Source organism: Scyliorhinus torazame, chromosome 1 (assembly GCF_047496885.1).
Source record: "Scyliorhinus torazame isolate Kashiwa2021f chromosome 1, sScyTor2.1, whole genome shotgun sequence".
Taxonomy (NCBI): Eukaryota; Metazoa; Chordata; class Chondrichthyes; order Carcharhiniformes; family Scyliorhinidae; genus Scyliorhinus; species Scyliorhinus torazame.
Window position 1 is genome coordinate 110,085,419 of NC_092707.1, and position 18,442 is coordinate 110,103,860.

Below are 18,442 nucleotides of genomic sequence, written 5' to 3' on the forward strand. Positions count from 1 at the left end.
ATAGCTAATTTAAGTCAAAGCAGCCAATTTGGAAGATGGTAGTGGTAGTAATAGAATTACAACTGGCCTCAGAACCTGTGTGCTCCAGTTCACTGTACAGGGACACCAGATGGATAGTGAGGACAGCACTGGGCTCATTTGTCTGGTCACAGTCTGCGTTCATTTATAATGAGTAGCTACTTGGGCTGCCCTCTGGAGAGAAACCTAGCTCAATGAAGTGAAAAGGCTGAATATCAAAGGCTAGGACTAAACCTGGTAAATGATCATTATACTACACAGCAACAGAAAACTCAAGGAATAAATTTGGCCCTGCCTTTATTTGTCCAGTAAACACTAACTTCAGCAAAGATTCAAAGGAGATTGGATCAATTCCTGATTCAGCAAAGTTGAGAAATGGTCAGACCTAAAAAGAACTGAATGGGGGGGGGGGGGGGGGGGGGAGGGGGGGAGTCATACAGAGTTACTTATTTTTATAATTGCATTATAAATTCTCATGTCCATTTTTATGATCGAAATGTAAACTTGTAATGCTGTAGTTACAGACTTCACTGGTAGCTGGGGGTAACTGCAACCTAAATTTACACAGATGACTTCCAATGTCAGGACATTGGGAAGTATTTTTTTCTTTATTTCTTCATGGGATGGGATGGTGTAGGAGGGAGGGTCTCAGTTACGTGGATAATTGGAGCACATTCTGGGAAAGGTGGGACCTGTAAAAACAGGACGGTTTGCACCTGAAACAGAGGGGCACCAGTATCCTGGGAGGGAAATTTGCTACTGCTCGTCGGGGGGGTTTTAAACTAATTTGGCAGGGGGATTGGAAAACGAGCTGTAGTCCAGAAGACAGTGTTGAGAGTAGTGAGGTACTGAGGAGGGTATCAAGGTCGCAGGAGTGTACCGGCAGACAGGAAGGTGGGTTGAAGTGTGTCTACTTTAATGCAAGAAGCATCCGGAATAAGGTAAGTGAACTTGGGAGCGTGGATTGGTACTTGGGACTACGATGTTGTGGCCATTACGGAGACATGGTTAGAACAGGGGCAGGAATGGTTGTTGGAAGTTCCGGGTATAGATGTTTCAGTAAGAGTAGGGAAGGTGGTAAAAGAGGTGGAAGGAGTAGCATTGTTAATCAAGGATAGTTTAACGGCTGCAGAAAGGCAGTTCGAGGGGGATCTGCCGACTGAGGTAACATGGTCTGAAGTTAGAAATAGGAAAGGAGCGGTCACGTCGTTAGGAGTTTTCTATAGGCCCCCAAATAGTAATAGAGATGTGGAGGAAGAAATTGCAAAGCAGATTATGGATAGGTATGGAGGTCTCAGGGTAGTTGTCATGGGTGACTTTAACTTTCCAAATATTGATTGGAACCTCTATAGGTCGAACAGTTCGGATGGGGCAGTTTTTGTACAGTGTGTGCAGGAGGGTTTCCTGACACAATATGTGGATAGGCCGACAAGAGGTGGGGCCCATTGGATTTGGTACTGGGTAATGAACCGGGCCAAGTGTTAGATTTGTTGACTTCCGGTGGCGACTATGAGGGAGTAGGTCACACATTTGGTGGCTCCCGCTCTGGCTAGACATTCGGATCTTTCCCCCCGACATTTTTTTGCGTTTTTAAGCGGAGAAACAGTGAATAAGTGTCTGTTGTATATATTGGCTTATGGAACAGAGAGCCTGAAGGGATCGAAAGGGAAGAAACAAAAAGACAGGCTCGAGCTGGGTGTTGGCTGCAGCAGCGGACAAGATAGCCGGTGCTGCAGCCAACCCCTTTGTTCTGTATTATGGCGAGAGTTTGGCCTTGTTTTTCTTTATACTGACTTTGGTTGGCGTCTGTTTCTTAAAGTGGGCGGTTGTCGGGGCTGGACTGATGAGGGAGGGCAGGCAGGCAACAATAGGTGGGAGACATGCTGGCGCCGGAGCCATGGGCCACCAGGCTAGCTGGGTGAGTTAGTCTGCGGGAGCACAGTGGGGGGTGTGTATACAATCAGATTAGGGATGGGGTTAGGTTACAGAGTGTTGTTGCTGGGGGGGCGAGGGGAGGGTTGTTCGGCTGACGAGGGAGGGAATTGATTTTAGAAACAGAGAAGAGGTCGGGGATGGGCGCTGCCAGGAGGCGGGGCTACAGAGGCACAGGACAGGGGCTGGGGCAGGCGCAGGAAAGGGGATGGCTGACCGGCAAGGGGGGGGGGGGGGCGCGGTGCCCCCAACTAGGCTGGTCAGGTGGAACGTTAGAGGGCTAAATGGGGCGGTGAAGAGGGCAAAAGTGTTCGCGCATCTTAGGGCTTTAAAGGCGACGTGATAATGTTGCAGGAGACGCACCGGAATGCAGCGGACAAGATTAGGTTGAGGAAGAGCTGGGTTAGTCAGGTATTCCACTCAGGGCTAGATACTAAGACCAGGGGGGTCGCGATTCTGGTGAACAAGCGGGTGCAGTTTGAGGTGGGGAGCATTGTTTCGGATGGGGGAGGTCGCTACGTTATGGTGAGTGGTAAGCTGGAAGGGAGGAAGGTGGTCCTGGTCAACATATATGCGCCAAACAGGTATGATGTGGCTTTCATAAAGAGGGTGCTGGGGAAGAAACCTGACCTGGATTCCACAAGCTGGTAATGGGAGGGGACTTCAATACAGTTATGGATCCAGGTCTGGACCGGTCGTGCTCAAGAGCGGGCAGAGTGTCAGCAATGGGAAAAGAGCTGAGGGAGTTCATGGAGCAGATGGGGGGGGGGGGGGGGGGGGGGGGGGGGGGGGGTCGACCCGTGGAGGTTTAGAAGGCCGACATGGAAGGAGTTCTCCTTTTTCTCGCACGTCCATCGGGTCTACTCCCGGATCGATTTTTTCATACAGAGTAGGGATCTACTGACAGGGGTGGTGGATGCGCAGTATTCGTCAATCACCATTTCCGATCATGCCCCGCGTTGGGTTGAGCTACAGGTGAGTGAAGAGGGCTTCCAGCGCCTGCAGTGGAGGCTGGATGTGGGACTGCTGGCGGATGAAGGGGTGTGCGAGAGGGTGAGGAAGTGTATACAAAACTACCTGCAGGTCAACGATACGGGGGAAGTCTCAGCAGCGGTGGTGTGGGAGGTGCTCAAGGCAGTGGTGAGAAGGGAGCTGATTTCAATCCGGGCTGACAGGGACAAGACGGACAGGGCCGAGACAGACCGACTGTTAGCGGAGATCCTGCAGATTGACAGGAGGTATGCGGGGACCCCAAGTGCGGAGCTCTTGAGGGAACGGAGGAGGCTGCAGGCAGAGTTTGGGGTGGTGTCCTCGGCTAAGGCAGTGGAGCAGCTCAGAAAGGTGAGGGGTGCGGTATATGAACATGGAGAGAAAGCCAGCAGGATGCTGGCTCAGTAGCTCAGAAAGAGGGAGGCGGCTAGGGCAATAGGTAAAGTGATGGATGGAGGCAGTAACTTGGTAGAGGATGTGGTGAGTGTGAACAGAGTTTTCAAGGACTTTTATAGCAAACTCTATAGCTCGGAGCCCCCCTTGGGGCCGGAGGGGATGAGACGCTTCTTCGACGGCCTGACATTCCCAAAAGTGTGCAGGGAGCTAGTAGAAGGGCTGGGCGGCCCGATCAGAGCTGAGGAGATATTTGAGGGCTTAAAGGCCATACAGTCAGGTAAAGCCCCGGGGCCGGATGGGTACCTGGTAAAATTTTATAAAAAGTTCTCCGGGATGTTGGGGCCGCTGCTGGTCAAGGTTTTTAATGAGGCAAGGGACAGAGGGGTGTTGCTCCAGACAACGTCGCAGGCTACCATCTCCTTGATTTTAAAACGGGACAAGAACCCGGAGTCGTGTGGGTCTTATAGGCCGATCTCCCTTCTTAACGGGGATGCCAAACTGCTGGCAAAGCTTTTGGCCACTAGGATTGAGGATTGTGTGCCGAGTGTTATTAGGGAGGACCAAGCAGGGTTCATTAAAGGTAGGCAACTGGTGGGGAATATAAGAAGATTGCTCAATGTGATCATGATGCCCTCAGAGGGAAAGGATGTGGAGGTAGTGGTGGCAATGGATGCGGAGAAGGCATTTGACCGGGTAGAGTGGGACTACTTATGGGAGGTGTTGGGACGGTTTGAATTTGGAGTGGGTTTCATCTACTGGGTCAGGCTACTATATCAGGCCCCGGAGGCGAGTGTGAGGACAAACAGGACGTCTTCCGACTATTTTAGACTGCACCGTGGGACGAGACAGGGGTGCCCCCTCTCCCCACTGCTGTTTGCGCTAGCTATAGAGCCGCTGGCAATTGCTCTGAGGGCTTCAGAGGGTTGGAAGGGGCTGGTTCGGGGGGGGTGGAGCATAGAGTTTCATTGTATGCAGATGACCTGCTTTTGTACGTTTCGGACCCGATGGCGGGGATGGACGGAATCATGGCGACCCTGCGGGAATTCGGCCGGTTTTCAGGGTACAAATTGAATATGACAAAAAGTGAAATGTTTGTAGTTCAGGAGAGGGGCCAAGGGGACCGGCTGAGGGAGCTGCCGTTCCGGTTAGTTGGGGACAGTTTCAGGTACCTGGGAATACAAGTGGCGCGGGATTGGGGTCGACTGTACAAGCTGAACCTGTCCCGGCTGGTAGATCAAATGCAAGGGGAGTTTCGGAGGTGGGATGCGCAAGTGGGTGGTTGGGGGGGGGGGTCGACTTGGGAGCGGGTGGCGGCAGCCTCATGTAGGGGTAGCAGTCTGGGGGCGTTGGTGACGGCGCCTCTGCCGTTCCCGCTGGCGCGCTTCTCCACCAGTCCTGTAGTGGTGGCGGCCCTTCGGATCTGGGGACAGTGGAGGAGGCACGTGGGAGCAATGGGAGCATCGGTCTGGTCCCTGATATGTGACAACCATTGGACGGGGGATTTCGGGTATGGCGGAGGGTGGGGATTGAGCGGATGGGAGATTTGTTCTTGGAAGGGAGCTTCCCTTGCTTGAGGGCGCTGGAGGCCAAGTTTGGGTTGACGAGGGGGAATGTTTTCCGGTATATTCAGGTGCGGGACTTTTTGCGCAGGCAGGTGCCATCTTTTGCACTCTTGTCACTAAGGGGGATCCAGGATAGGGTAGTGTCTAGAGGATGGGTGGGGGAGGGAAGTGTCTCGGATAATTACAAGGAGCTCATGGGGGCGGAGGAGACGCAGACTAGGAGCTGAGGCATAAATGGGAGGAGGAGTTGGGAGGGGAGATTGGGGAAGGCTTGTGGGTGGACGCGCTGAGCAGTGTTAATGGGACTGCAACATGTGCCAGGCTCAGCCTGATTCAATTTAAGGTCGTCCACCGGGCCCACATGACAGTGTCCTGGATGAGCAGATTCTTCGGCGTAGAGGACAGGTGTGTAAAGTGTCTGAGAGGATCGGCAGACCAGGTCCACATGTTTTGGGCGTGTCCAAAACTTAGAGATACTGGCAGGGGTTTGAGGACGTCATGTCTAGAGTATTGAATGTAAGGGTGGCAATGGGTCCAGAGGTGGCGATTCTGGGGGTTTCAGAAGCCCCGGAAGTCCAGGGGGAGAAAGAGGCCGACGTTTTGGCCTTTGCTTCCCTGGTAGCCCGGAGACGGATACTTCTAGCTTGGAGGGACTCCAAGCCCCCGCAGTCGGAAGCCTGGCTGTCAGACATGGCGAGTTTCCTGGGCTTGGAGAAAATCATGTTCGCCTTGAGAGGGTCGTTGTTAGGGTTCGCCCGGAGGTGGCAACCTTTCATTGACTTCTTTGCGGAGAATTAATGGTCAGTAGGGGGGGGGGGGGGGGGGGGGGGGGGGGGGGGGGGGGAAATGTAGTATAGGGGGTCAATTAGGCAGATCTGGGTGGGACGGGTTACGGCAATTGCACTACGTACTTTGTTTATTGTACAGTCCTTTTGTTTTCGCGTTCCATAATTCTACTGTTTACAATGCCAAACAAATACCTCATTAAAATTGTTTATCAAAAAAAAGTGTTAGATTTGTTTTTGGGAGAGCACTTTGGAGATAGTGACCACAATTCGGTGTCTTTCACTATTTCAATGGAGAGGGATAGGGCCATACGGCAGGGCAAGGTTTATAATTGGGAGAGGGGTAATTATGATGCGATTAGGCAAGAATTAGGGAGCATAAGATGGGAACAGAAACTGTCAGGGAAAGGCACAAATGAAAAGTGGAGCTTATTCAAGGAACAAATACTGCGTGTCCTTGATAGGTATGTCCCTGTATGCATAGGTATGCAGGGAGGAAATGGCCGTGTGAGGGAACCATGGTTCACAAAAGAGGTTGAATGTCTTGTCAAGAGGAAAAAGGAAGCGTATGTAAGGATGAGAAAACAAGGTTCAGTTGGGTCGCTTGAGGGTTACCAGGTAGCAAGGAATGAGCTAAAAAAGGGCTTAGGAGAGCTAGGATGGGGCATGAGAAGTCCTTGGCGGGTCGGATCAAGGAAAACCCCAAGGCTTTTTACTCTTATGTGAGAAATAAAAGAATGACCAGGGTGAGGTTAGGGCCGGTCAAGGGCAGTAGTGGGAACTTTTTGTGCAGGCAGGTGCCATCTTTTCCAGTCTTGCCACTAAGGGGGATCCAAGATAGGGTAGTGTCTAGAGGATGGGTGGGGGAGGGAAGTGTCTCGGATATTTACAAGGAGCTCATGGGGACAGAGGAGATAGGAGAGGCGTTGAATGAATACTTTTCTTCAGTGTTCACCAAGGAGAGGGGCTATGTTTTTGAGGATGAGAGTGTGATACAGGTAGGTAGGCTGGAGGAGGTAGATATTCTGAGGGAAGATGTATTAGCAATTTTGAAAAACCTGAGGGTCGACAAGTCCCCTGGGCAAGATGGGATATATCCTAGGATTCTTTGGGAGGCAAGGGATGAGATTGCAGAGCCTTTGGCTTTGATCTTTGGGTCCTCACTGTCCATGGGGATAGTGCCAGAGGACTGGAGAGTGGCGAATGTTGTTCCTCTCTTCAAGAAAGGGAATAGGAATGACCCTGGTAATTATAGGCCGTAAGTTAGTCTTACTTCTGTGGTCTGTAAGTTAATGGAAAAGGTCGACCTCTGGCAAGTCCCCCCCCCCCAAATAAATTCTGGTGGAGAGGAAACCCGAGACACTACACGTGTAGTGTCTCCCACCCACCCTCCTCCTCTAACCTAATAATAAGACCCATTGGTGTAAGGTAAGTGCCATATTATATTATATATTATTAGCATTGTGCAGGCCAAGGATTGGAGGTGGAGGAGCAGTCTCTGTCCGCGAGAGAACCTGAGAACATCTCAGAAGGTAAGCAAGTGATTTTTACTTTTATACCTTTTTTCAAATTGTGTGTGTCGGGGGGGACAGAAAAGCTGTGACCTGAGTGGCTGGTTGGGATTCTAACCTAATTTTTTTTTTTGACTATTTGGGAACTAATTAAACATAACTTAATTATAATTTAGAGGATATCTAAGCCAGAGATCGGAGGATATTATAGTTAGCTATCGCATTTCTATTAGAAATCTAGTGCTAGGAAACAGATAGTTGACAGTAACTTTGTAATTTAAAAAAAAAGTATTTATTAAAAAAAAAAGACAAATTTTAATTTTAATTAATTGACGCAATGTCAGTTAGAGGGGTGCTGTGCTCTGACTGTGAGATGTGGCAGGTCCGGGAGGCTTCCAGCGTCCTGGATGGCTTCATCTGCAGAAAGTGCACCCAACTGCAGCTCCTCACAGACCGCATGGTTCGGTTGGAGCAGCAATTGGATGCACTTAGGAGCATGCAGGTGGCGGAAAGCGTCATAGATCGCAGTTATGTAAGTGTGGTCACACCCAAGGTGCAGGCAGAGAAATGGGTGACCACCAGAAAGGGCAGGCAGTCAGTGCAGGAATCCCCTGTGGTTGTCCCCCTCTCGAACAGATATACCCCTTTGGATACTGTCGGGGGGGATAGCCTATCAGGGGAAAACAGCAGCAGCCAGAGCAGTGGCACCACGGCTGGCTCTGATGTTCAGAAGGGAGGGTCAAAGCGCAGAAGAGTAATAGTTATAGGGGACTCTATAGTCAGGGGAACAGATAGGCGCTTCTGTGGACGTGAAAGAGACTCCAGGATGGTATGTTGCCTCCCTGGTGCCAGGGTCCAGGATGTCTCCGAACGGGTAGAGGGAATCCTGAAGGGGGAGGGCAAACAGGTAGAGGTCGTTGTACATATTGGTACTAACGACATAGGCAGGAAGAGGCATGAGGTCCTGCAGCAGGAGTTCAGGGAGCTAGGCAGAAAGTTAAAAGACAGGACCTCGAGGGTTGTAATCTCGGGATTACTCCCTGTGCCACGTGCCAGTGAGGCTAGAAATAGGAAGATAGAGCAGACAAACACGTGGCTAAACAGCTGGTGTAGGAGGGAGGGTTTCGGTTATCTGGACCACTGGGAGCTCTTCCGGGGCAGGTGTGACCTGTATAAGATGGACGGGTTGCATCTAAACCGGAGAGGCATAAATATCCTGGCCGCGAGATTTGCTAGTGTCACACGGGAGGGTTTAAACTAGTATGGCAGGGGGGTGGGCACGGGAGCAATAGGTCAGAAGGTGAGAGCGTTGAGGGAGAACTAGGGAATATGGACAGTGTGGCTCTGAGGCAGAGCAGACGGGGAGAAGTTGCTGAACACAGAGGGTCTGGTGGCCTGAAGTGCATATGTTTTAATGCAAGGAGCATTACGGGTAAGGCAGATGAACTTAGAGCTTGGATTACTACTTGGAACTATGATGTTGTTGCCATTACAGAGACCTGGTTGAGGGAAGGGCAGGATTGGCAGCTAAACGTTCCAGGTTTTAGATGTTTCAGGCGGGATAGAGGGGGATGTAAAAGGGGAGGCGGAGTTGCGCTACTTGTTCAGGAGAGTATCACAGCTATACAGCGAGAGGACACCTCAGAGGGCAGTGAGGCTATATGGGTAGAGATCAGGAATAAGAAGGGTGCAGTCACAATGTTGGGGGTATACTACAGGCCTCCCAACAGCCAGCGGGAGATAGAGGAGCAGATAGGTAGACAGATTTTGGAAAAGAGTAAAAACAACAGGGTTGTGGTGATGGGAGACTTCAACTTCCCCAATATTGACTGGGACTCACTTAGTGCCAGGGGCTTAGACGGGGCAGAGTTTGTAAGGAGCATCCAGGAGGGCTTCTTAAAACAATATGTAAACAGTCCAACTAGGGAAGAGGCGGTACTGGACCTGGTATTGGGGAATGAGCCCGGCCAGGTGGTAGATGTTTCAGTAGGGGAGCATTTCGGTAACAGTGACCACAATTCAGTAAGTTTGACGATAGGGACATTTAAGGGGCATCTTGACAAATATATGAATAGGATGGGAATAGAAGGATACGGACCCAGGAAGTGTAGAAGATTGTAGTTTAGTCGGGCAGTATGGTCGGCACGGGCTTGGAGGGCCGAAGGGCCTGTTCCTGTGCTGTACATTTCTTTGTTGTTCTTGTCCTGAGGGATTGGATTAATAACCATTTGGAAAGATGCAGCTTAATCCGGGCTAGGCAACACGGATTCGTGAAGGGTAAGTCTTGCCTCATAAATTTGATTGAATTCTTTGAGGTGGTAACTAAGTGTGTAGATGAAGGTAGAACAGTTGATGTTGTATACATGGATTTCAGTAAGGTGTTTGATAAGGTTCCCCATGGTCGGCTCATGAAGAAAGTAAGGAGGTGTGGGATAGAGGGAAATTTGGCCAATTGGATAAGTAACTGGCTATCACATAGAAGACAGAGGGTGGTGGTGGATGGAAAATGTTCAGACTGGAGACCAGTTACCAGCAGTGTACCACAGAGATCAGTGCTGGGTCCTCTGCTATTTGTGATTTTTATAAATGACTTGGAGGAGGGAGTTGAAGGGTGGGTCAGTAAATTTGCTGTTGATACCAAGATTGGTGGAGTAGTGGATGAGGTGGAGGGCTGTTGTAGGCTGCAAAGAGACATTGATAGGATGCAGAGCTGGGCCGAAAAATGGCAGATGGAGTTTAACCCTGATAAGTGCGAGGTGATTCATTTAGGTAGGACAAATTTGAATGCGGATTACAGGGTCAATGGCAGGGTTCTGAGGAATGTGGAGGAACAGAGAGATCTTGGAGTTCATGTCCACAGATCTCTGAAGGTTGCCACTCAAGTGGATAGAGCAGTGAAGAAGGCCTATAGTGTGATAGCGTTTATTAACAGGGGGCTTGAGTTTAAGAGCTGTGAGGTTAGGCTGCAACTGTACAGGACCCTGGTGAGACCACATTTGGAGTATTGTGTGCAGTTCTGGTCACCTCACTATAGGAGGGATGTGCAAGCATTGGAAAGTGTGCAAAGGAGATTTACCAGGATGCTGCCTGGTTTGGAGTGTAGGTCTTATGATGAAAGGTTGAGGGAGCTAGCGCTTTTCTCTTTGGAGCGGAGGTGGATGAGAGGCGACTTAATAGAGGTTTATAAGATGATGAGGGGGATAGATAGAGTGGATGTTCAGAGACTATGTCCTCGGATGGATGTAGCTGTTACAAAGGGGCATAACTATAAGGTTTGGGGTGGGAGATATAGGAGGGATGCCCGAGGTAGATTCTTTACTCAGAGAGTAGTTAGGATTGGAATGGACTGCCTGCTGTGATAATGGAGTCGGACACTTTAGGAACTTTCAAGCGGTTATTGGATAGGCACATGGAGCACACCAGAATGACAGGGAGTGGGATAGCTTGATCTTGGTTTCGGACAAAGCTCGGCACAACATCGAGGGCCGAAGGGCCTGTTCTGTGCTGTTCTATGTAGATGTGGGTGTAACTGGAAAAGTCAGTATTTGTCCCCGATTGTCCTTTTGGGGCACAGTTAATAGAGTCCATCACATTGCTGGAGTGATTGGAGACCAAATTAGGTACGGACGGCAGATTTCCTTCCCTAAAGGACATTAGTGAACCAGATGGGTTTTTACAATAATTGGTGATTAGAATCCATTATAAAGGATGTAATAGCAGAGCGTTTAGACATACATAATATAATCAAGCAGTCAGCATGGCTTCATGAAGGGGACATCATGCCTGACAAATTTGCTAGAATTCTTTGAGATGGTAACGATAAAGGAGAACCAGTAGATGTAATATACTTAGATTTCCAGAAGGCATTCGATAAGATATAGCACAAAAGGCTGCTTAATAAGATAAGAGCCCACGGAGGAAGACTGCAGAAAGCTGCAGCATAGAAGGATTTGGGGGTCCTCATGCATAAATCACAAAAAGCTAGCATACAAGTCATGTGTGTAATAGGAAAGGCAAATGGAATGTTGGTCTTTATTTCAAGTGAAACAGAGTATAAATTTAGGGGAATCACATTACGTAACTGATGTATTACATACTACATCAATGGTTCTCATGAAAGATAATTGACCTGAACCTGCGAATAGTATATTAGAAGGGACAGAGGATTGCCTAACTAATAGAAGGCAGAGAATTGGGATAAGAGGGGCATTTTCAGGATACGATCTATAACTAATGGAATACCACAGGAATCAGTGCTGGGGCCACAATTATTTACAATATATATTTAATGACTTGAAAGAAGGAAGTGAATGTACTATTGCAAAATTTGCAGATGACACAAAAATAGGTGGGAAGGTAAGTGGTGAGGATGACACAAAGAGTTTATAGAGGGATAGAGACAGTTAAGTGAGTGACAAAAACTTGGCAGATGGAATATAATGTAGGAAACTGTGTAGTTATGCACTTTGGTACGAAGAACAAAGGAGTCGAATATCATTTAAATGGAGAAAGGCTGCAGAAAGTTGCAGGTCAGAGGGGCTTGGGGGTCCTCGTGCATAAATCACAAAAAGTTAGCATGCAAGTTTAGCAGGTATTAGGGAAAGCAAATGGAATGTTGGCCTTCATTTCAAAACTAATGAAGTATAAAAATAGGGAAGTTTTGCTAAAACTATACAAGGCACTCGTTAGATCACACCTGGAATATTGTGAACAGTTTTGGTCCACTTATCTAAGGAAAGATACACCAGCATTGGAGGCTATCCAGAGAAGGTTTGCTTGGTTAATCTCGAGTATGGAGAGATTTTCTTATGAGGGAAGGTTGAGTAGGTTGGGCCTGTACTCATTGCAGTTTAGAAGAATGAGGGGTGACCTTACTGAGACATATAGCAGGGGGCTTGACAGGGTAGATGATGAAATATTGTTTCCCCTTGTAGGAAGGTCCAGGACCAGAGGGCATAATTTCAGAGTAAGGGTTGTCATTTATAATAACAATAATAATCTTTCTTGTCACAAGTAGGCATACATTAACACTGCAATGAAGTTACTATTAAAATCCCATAGTCGCCACAGTCCGGCGCCTATTCGGGTACACAGAGGGAGAATTCAGAATGTCCAAATTACCCACCAGCATGTCTTTCGGGACTTGTGGGAGGAAACCCACGCAGACACGGGGAGAACATGCAGACTCCACACAGACAATGACCCAAGCCGGGAATCGAACCTGGGACCCTGGACCTGTGAAGCAACAGTGCTACCCACTGTGCTACTGTGGCTAAGACAGAGACGAGGAAGAATTTCTTCTCTCAGATGGTAGTGAATCTGTGGAATTCTGTACTGCAGAGAGCTGTAGAGGTTGGATCATTCAGCATGTTCAAGGCTGAGATAGACAGGTTTTTAACCAGTAAAGGAATCAAGAGTTATAGGTATAAGGCGGGAGTTGTGGAATATCCATATTAGATCAGTCACGATTTCATTGAATGGCAGAGCATGCTCAATGGGCTGAATGGCCTACTTCTACTCCTACGTCTTTTGTTTTAACCTTTAACTACACATGCTACCTGATTTGCTGGGTTTTCTAGCATTTTCTGTTTTTATTTCAGATTTCCAGAATCTGCAATATTCCGCTTTTGTTATCCTATATTACTCCCATATCTCCTGAGGCCGCTTTTCAGTTCAATATATCAGCATCACAGGTGAGCAGTGTGGGCTACAAAGGGAATCCCGTAGATCTATGGAATGTCTTGCTGGCGATGTTCGGGAGTAGTGTGTTGCGAGGTGGGTATGTGAGTCAGGATCGGATGGGATTGTGTGTATTAGCAGCTGGTGTACAGCAATGGTGGTCGGTTTTCAAGTGGCCTTAGCTGTAGTCAGGGATCAGGTTGTTTGACTGCAGATAGAACGAGATGTTCAGATTATTCAAAAATAAGCTGGTGGACAGGGAAGAAGGAAAGATCACAAATTAGTTTCGATTGCAAGAGCAAGATGATCAAAAGTATGAAAAAACAGTTCTCCCAAGGCAAGAAGGAAGCATTCTGATTGTGACTTACCAATGCCTTGAGCAAAGTTAGGGTACAACTCATCTGTGAAAAGAGGTTCAGGCAACTCTCGGAAGTAAAGTTTTAAGGTTCCCGCAATGGCGTTCACATCCATTTCGCTCATCATCACTGAGACATCTTTATTATCTGTAACAAGAATTACATTTTCAGGTATGTATAAGTCAGTGCTTCCCAAACCGTTCCCCACTCTGACCCCATTTTGAGGCTTGAAAATTATCATGACCCCAGAGTGCAATCCAGGTGGAGGGGTAGATGTGTGAGAGCGGGGTGCAGGGGTGTTGTTTGAACTGTAGAGTTTTTAAATGAAAAGCTTCTTCCCTTTTGGAGCAGGAATAAGACCTGATGATCTGTCTGCTAGGTCATACCCATCATGAGAAAAACCGCAAGGATTTAAAGAGGCCTCACAACTGTTAATCTGGTCGGAGCTCCATGGCAACCACTGCTGCCTCGGAGATCGTGACCCCAAATATTCATCTCACGACCTCCAATAGTTTGTGAAGCACTGGTAGAAGAAAACTGAAGAGACTAATAATGCGAACATGGATAAATGATCTGAATAAATGAACTGAACGTGAATACATGTATGAAATGCAGGGTTGCAGGAGATTCCAACGAAATGGGACAGAGATATTTCTGTAAATGTCATCGTGAGTCCACAAAATGTGTTGCCTTCCTGCTGCCATTATGGAGAGTATTCAGAATACTCTGCAGCAGGAAGAGAATGAGACAAAAGTTGGAGTACGCATTGGTACTAATGTCATAGAAAGTGCAGTCAGGTTTTCAGGAGCTAGGGAGAAAGTTATAAAGTATTAATGTAGTCATCTTTGAATTAAGCCAGCGCCGCACACTAATGAGAATAGAAATATGAAGTTAGGAAGGTTCAATGCAGGGCTTAAGGCAGAGTGCAGGAGGGTGAGTTTCAGGTTCTTGGGGCATTGGGATCATTTCATTTTTAAAAATATAATTTAGAGTACCCAATTCTTTTTTTCCAATTAAGGGGTAATTTAGCGTGGCCAATTCACTTACCCTGCACATCTTTTTGGGTTGTGGGGTTGAGACCCACGCAGACAGGAGGAGAATGTGCAAACTCCACACGGTCAGTGACCCGGGGCTGGGATCGAACCTGGGTCCTCGGTGCCGTGAGGCAGCAGTGCTAACCACTGCGACACCGTACCACCCTCGGGATTATTTCTGAAGTAGTAGTCACCTATTTAAAAGGGATGGAGCCAATTTTCCACACAGGGAGGTTTATTAGTGTGGCTGAGGAGCCTTTAAATTAAATTAGTAGAAAGATGCACATTAGTACCTAGGAGAAATGAGGAATAAGATGCATAAAGTGAGAGTTTTAGATATTATACAGGAGGAAGTGGTACCAAATTAGACAGGAGCAGACTAAGAAAGTCGACAAGGTATACAAAGACAGGTTTAGGCTGCATCTATGTGAACACACCAAGTGTGGTTAATAAAGTTGGTGAGCTACAAACACCAACAGTTATGTGAGAATATGATTTGTGGCAATGTCAGAAATGTGGCTTAAAAACTATGGGGACTGGGTGCTTAATATTCAAGGATATAAAGTATTCAGAAAAGGGCTTTTCACTGTAACTTCATTGCAGTGTTAATGTCAGCCTACTTGTGACAATAATTAAGATTATTATTAGATAGAGACAGGTAAAAGGGAGGTGACATTGCAAGCATGCCATTGAAGGCAGAGGAAGCACCATAGTGTTGGAAAGAGAAGCTAACCTTAATGGAACAAGGACTGAATCCATTTGGTTAGAATTAAGAAATAAAAAGGGTCATGGTCCATGTAGTGTTATGCATCACTGTATAAACACAAGGGGTCAAGGTAAATACACTACAACTAAGTAACCACCAGAGGGAGCACCAGAGATGTATATATACATAGACAAACAGGAAGCCGACTCTCTTCACAAGAACGGCAGCTGGTGAGCAGGACACATACAGGCAGCTCAGATGTAACATAGTATAAGCGCTGGAGAGAGAACAAACTCATAGAAATAAAGCATCTACTTCAACTGGAAGACTACGAGCTTTGTTCAGACACAAGGAATAATACATGGTACCAGTGACTTCAGAACGCTTACTAGAAACGTTACACAAGATGCAGCCAAAGCAAGATCGAAAACAGAAGAAAACTCCGACCTGGGGAGACTTCGCTGAGTCGATGAAACTCATTGGAACTCCACCGCAGCTGAAAACAACCGGTAATTTAAGTCATAGATGGAAAGTCTTTAAACAAACGTTCAAACTGTATATCGAAGCTAATGAGTTGAGCACGGCCTCAGAAGAAATTAAAATAGCACTTCTACTAGCAGGACACGAAGCTAGAGAAATCTATGACTGCTTTAATTACTTGAAAGGTGAAGACAACACCAAATTAGAAGTAGTACTTAAAAAATTTGAAGATTATTGTAACACCAGTAACAATGCTGCTTTAAGACATCGGGGCAGCACGGTAGCATTGTGGATAGCACAATTGCTTCACAGCTCCAGGGTCCCAGGTTCGATTCCGGCTTGGGTCGCTGTCTGTGCGGAGTCTGCATATCCTCCCCGTGTGTGCGTGGGTTTCCTCCGGGTGCTCCGGTTTCCTCCCACAGTCCAAAGGTGTGCAGATTAGGTGGATTGGCCATGCTAAATTGCCCTTTGTGTTGGGTGGGGTTACTGGGTTATGGGGATAGGGTGGAGGTGTTGACCTTGGGTAGGGTGCTCTTTCCAAGAGCCGGTGCAGACTCGATGAGCCGAATGGCCTCCTTCTGCAATGTAAATTCTATGAATTCAAAGCTCAAACCAAATTGCACAGGGAATGAGTGTTGCGAAACTCAAACAATCATCAGAACAGAAAGGTTTAATGTTGGAAGTCACGATTGACAAGTGGAGATCGCAAGAAAAAATAACTTTTAAGTTCTTAACAAGAAAAAACAGCGAAGAAGTTCTTTGCCACGGGTCTGAAGATGTTAAAATGGCGCCTGAGCACATTTTAAACTGTCCGGGGAACAAAGGGAGCAAATCTGGGTCTGCGCCTGTGCAGGAAACCGCATCTACGCATGAGCAATTGAAAAAAGAAGTTTTGGGCGCAGATCGTTCTGCGCATGCCGCGCAGTTGACCAAAAAGAGCGCACAGCTCGAAGAGGGATCTGCGCATGCGCAGTTCACGAAAAAGCGCACAGTAAAGGAAAATCGATTTTCGCATACGCACTCGATTCCTTTGCTTTATGTCATGAGTGTCATGATGTTGGACAACTCGGACCCCGCCCACTTAAAGGGGAAATGCCCGAAAATTGAAAAAAAGAGTTTTAAAGCTACAAAACACAATTTTTCTACCTCAGAAGACAGAACATGCCTGAACTTCTACCAGCAGTTGAAAATAACCCCCGTAGTACCCTGGAGCAAGCAGTTTGCCCCACCCAAAGTGAAGAGCACAATGACAAATCCGAAACAAAAGAAGATGATTTGTTTATCGAAAAATACTACTCAGACATGGCTAAGTTATTTGGATATGGTGATCATAAAAGCATCAGCGCCATGGTAGAAAAGCTCAACACGACTCTACTCATGGTAGATGAATCCAATAACATGATGCAATGGCAGATCGTCGATACATTGGAGGACAGCAACCGGTCAAATACCTAAGAAGAAAACGATGTCACACAGCGAGTACTGAATGACTCCGTTGAGAGAGCACAGATCGACTCCACAGAGAGAACACTGCATGACTTCACACAGAGAACGATGAAAGAGTCCTGAGAGAGGGCAATGCAAGTCTCCACAGAGAGCTCGTTGACAGACTCCACAATGGAAGCAACTCAAGAGTTCATAGCGCAGTCCATGCACGAAGGAAAATATGAAGGTCTATCCACCTTATCTGAGCAATCAGCAGCAGACTATGAAAGTCTACCAAGCTCACGTGAACAACAAAAAGACTATGAAAGTCTACCCAGTTTATTTGAGCCACCAGAAGACTATGAAAGTCTATCCAGCTCATTTAACCAACAAGAAGACACTGAACGTCTACCCACTGTATGTGAAAATAGTGACGAAGAAATCACAATTCCCATACAAGATGTGCACGATCACAGCGAGACTGACAGATCTCAGCTCGTATGTACAGAAGCACTCAACAATCAAAGTGAAACTACTTGAGTCCAGTGAGACCACGCCAATTAAAACCTCATCTACTCTTAACTAGCCACAAGAAAATGACATTTTGAAGATTTTGACTCCAGAAGAGGAGCACCAAGAAACCAAAGATGATTCAAGTGAACCTGAAATGACTCCAAAAGAGGAGCAGCAATAAATCAATGATGATTCAAGTGAACCTCAAATGACTCCAAAAGAGGAGCACCAAGAAATCAATGATGATTCAAGTGAACCTCAAATGACTCCAAAAGAGGAGCATCAAGAAATCAATGATGATTCAAGTGAACCAGAAATGACTCCAGAAGAGGATCACCAAGGAATCAAAGAGGAATCACATCAACGACAAATAAGTGATGTCACCAAGATCAATGCAACATCAGATCATTCTCACAATCCTCAAGCAGAAACGCTCAATGAAACATCAGATACCACAAAGGACACGGAGACAAATAAATTTGATAATGACTCAAATTATCCACACGGAACAGTCATTGAGCGCAACAAAAACCACAAGAAGCACAACAGAAACAAGAACAGCAGCAACAACAAAAACAATGAGAAGCACAAGAACAACAAAAACTACAAGCACAACAACAAAAACTACAAGCATGACCACAAAAACTACAAGAACAACAAAAAGCATAACATAGGCAACAACAAGCACAACAAGAACAACAAGAACAGCAACGGAAACAACAAAGACAGAAACGACAAAAACAACAATAATGAAACAACAACTTGTACGACATGGTACAACTCTGCACATGAAGGACAATGTAACAACACAGCTCAAAACAATGGCAAGAGTACAAACATACCATGGCATGACAACGAATCTCACAAATTCACATTTGCTCCACTACAAACATGTAAACCAGCTTTCAAGGCAGATGACATACAGAATCAATACCGCAAATACAGAAAAAAGCCCAGGTCAGACAACAAAGATGAAACAAAGATGACATCCAGAATCAATACCGCAAGCACAGGAAAAAGTCCAGGTCAGACAACAAAGATGACATACAGAATCG

The 18,442-nt window shown here is 46.9% G+C and overlaps 1 protein-coding gene across 1 annotated transcript in view; it reads right to left on the bottom strand.

Moving 5' to 3' along the window:
• LOC140410916 (breakpoint cluster region protein) overlaps nt 1-18,442 on the bottom strand; it is a 464,596-nt gene that overhangs the window by 21,421 nt on the left and 424,733 nt on the right. Inside the window, exon 20 of the mRNA XM_072499748.1 lies at nt 13,242-13,376. Coding sequence (XP_072355849.1) covers nt 13,242-13,376 — 135 coding nt within the window. The remainder of the gene's footprint in view (nt 1-13,241; nt 13,377-18,442) is intronic.